The 2761-nt window shown below is 35.5% G+C and overlaps 1 protein-coding gene across 1 annotated transcript in view; it reads left to right on the top strand.

The window, feature by feature from the left end:
* The window catches only part of LOC117108465 (3'-5' exoribonuclease 1-like), a 9514-nt gene extending 8392 nt beyond the window's left edge, over window positions 1-1122 (top strand). Inside the window, exon 6 of the mRNA XM_033250482.1 lies at window positions 483-1122. Within this exon, the coding sequence (XP_033106373.1) occupies window positions 483-634 (152 nt within the window). The 3' untranslated portion in view covers window positions 635-1122. The remainder of the gene's footprint in view (window positions 1-482) is intronic.
* The last annotated feature ends 1639 nt before the right edge of the window (window positions 1123-2761 follow it).

Below are 2761 nucleotides of genomic sequence, written 5' to 3'. Positions count from 1 at the left end.
AAATAAACACACAGAAAAACCAAAGCCAAAACAGAACAGGACAGGACAACAGGAGACAGGACAGACAAAGCAGACAACCCGAGGATGCTCAGAAATGCAATTTTTTTTCTTTTATAATTGTAGGACAAAAGCAAAATGTAACGAGTTGGTAATGGAGAATGGGTAAAAGGGGAAAATTATGTATAACTTGATAAGAGATGTTTTTTTTTAGTCTTGAACAGAAGTTTTTTAGGGTAGGAATTATAAATGTGAGTGAGGGAGATTGTTCCATAGCTTAGGACCAGTATATTGAATATTGTGCTGGAAAGAAGTGGTTCTATGAAAGAAAGATATATATATATATATATATATATATATATATATATATATATATATATATATATATCTTATCTATATGTATATATATATTACCTTTATTAATACTATTATTATTTTATTATTTTTATTATAATTATTATTTAAATTACAATCATACATTTCAGAGCTTCCAGTAGAAGGTCAGTTGCATCGAGCATTGGATGACGCTCAACAGGTGGTTAAGATAATGAAAGGTCTTCGTGACATTCGGCCTACTTTTGATTTCACAGCCAACGAAACAATAAAGCCGTACTGGAGAATGAAATTTTTCGACTAACCGTATAATATTATATTAGAACTTTCGATTTGGGCCACGACATAACTTTAGATCTAATTCACTTAACTTAGACCATCCTACGTTTTCTCATAACGTCGATTCGGGCCAAATTGCGTCCTAGAATCCACGTGATAACGTTCTGACATGCGCAGGCGACTATTTAGTGACGTCATTACGTTCTAGGCGCAAGTAATGGGTAGTTTTTGCCGCAGGACGTTAACCTAAACTTTAACGAATTACGTCATTATTTATTCATCTTGCGTTGCGGAGTATGTTAAATTGAAGATTTTACGTGCTCGACGTACCTTAGTTACGGGTTGCGCATGCACCTATTAGGTAGTTTTCGCCGCACGACGTTAACCTTAACTTTAACGTCAGTACCCAGCATGCAGCGCGATAGTTCCAACCCTTTTGTAAACAAATCGAAATACGCCTGCGCAAACCCGTAACTAACGTACGGTCGAGATTGTTAAATTCTGAAATTACCGTACTCCACAACGGAAAATAAATAAATTATGACGTCATCCGTTAAAGTTAAAGTTAACGTCGTCGGCGAAAACTGCCTACTGTCGTTGTGCAACCGAAAGCTTTAATGTACCACCTAACCTATCAGTCGCTCTGGAGAATGAACGTTCAAAATGATGATGTAAGATCATGATGTCCAAATTAAGTACAATATACGCTTTAGAGTTGAATAGCCTGTTTTTTTGTTTGTTTTTTTTTTTGTTTTTTGTTTGTTTTTTTTTTTTCTGGCAGTATTTGTCTCACCAACAGTATTCTTTGAGGTTTATAACTGTAGTGAGTCCTTATACTTGAAATGTTATTTATTAGATTTTTAAAAGTATTTTTTGTTTCGCAGCATGTGTTCGCCTTTGATAGTTTTACTTGGAAAATACATAGCTTGGTTTTCATACAATCGATTCATGATATCGCCGTCAGCTGATTGTTCGGTCAAATCGCGGAGCCTTGCCGATTGCGTCGGGGACTGCTACGTAGTACAATGATTGCACTGAAAACGCTTTGCGGCAGCGTAACGATTTTAAGGAAACCAAATTTATATGGAATGACAAAAGGGCAAATTTCGAACAGTCATATATTATTTATTTTAGCGTTCCATAATAATTTGTACAGATGTGTGCGCATAGTCTATAGTTATCGTATTTACCTAATATACGAAGATTAAAATTACGATGTAAACACATTCCAAAGCTATTTTTGAATTTACAAATATTCCAGATAAAAATTGCAGCCATAACTCACCAACAGTTGTTACAGCAACCGACTAGTCACTACATTTTTAGCTGACCATGACTAGTTGTCGTTTTGAACCCAGATTAATTAATCAATCGATCACTCACTCAACAGGTACTGTATTTGTAGACCAAATATCCACGGCAGAATACCATTTTCAGTGGTGACGTATGCAAATATTATTATGTAAATATAATGTATGCTTTTTAGCATATGTATAAGTAAGTGGGGACTCGATTATTGTAAATTATAGCAACTCGAATTATTGTAAAATTTCTGATTGACTTTTCGCTTGGTTACTTTTTAGGTCGTGTTACAATTATTGGATGGGTTATAGTGGATCAGATAAGCATATCATTAAGCTTTAAAACATAATAACCCATCCATGCTTTCTCTAGGCCTATTTGAAATTTACATGAATAATTGTAGGCCGGCTACAATTAAAATGATTGTTGACTTTTTAGTTCTCTCTGTGGCAAAGCTAGACATAATATATTCCGTAGGCTTACTTTTGGAAGACTGTATGGTGTTCATTTATATCTTTAGCTGGTGATGCAATGGTATCCCATCATTCCTCAAACTTAATTAACTCTTACAACTAAGAGAGATGAGAGCTAAGTGTTTACTGTCTCCGTAAGCGGGCAGTAGACACAAAGAGAGTTGACAGTAAAGTGTCTACTGCCCACAAGCGGCAGTAAAAACGGACAAGCGAGATGATAACAAAGTGTCTACTGGTCCGCATGCGGGCAGTAGACATAAAAGGGAATAAAAATTAAGTAATAAGTAGAATCAGGAATGAAGAATCAATAGGTCACTCCACTCTAGCTTCTCCACTTTCTAGCTGAGCTGCTTGCTATATTCCTGTAGTCTATTGGT

The sequence above is a fragment of the Anneissia japonica genome, unplaced genomic scaffold (genome assembly GCF_011630105.1).
Source record: "Anneissia japonica isolate Jap-2015-1 unplaced genomic scaffold, ASM1163010v1 scaffold26_len2425191_cov177, whole genome shotgun sequence".
Classification (NCBI taxonomy): Eukaryota; Metazoa; Echinodermata; class Crinoidea; order Comatulida; family Comatulidae; genus Anneissia; species Anneissia japonica.
The sequence above is the reverse complement of the archived record's forward strand: the minus strand, read 5'-3'. Positions and strand labels throughout refer to the sequence as shown.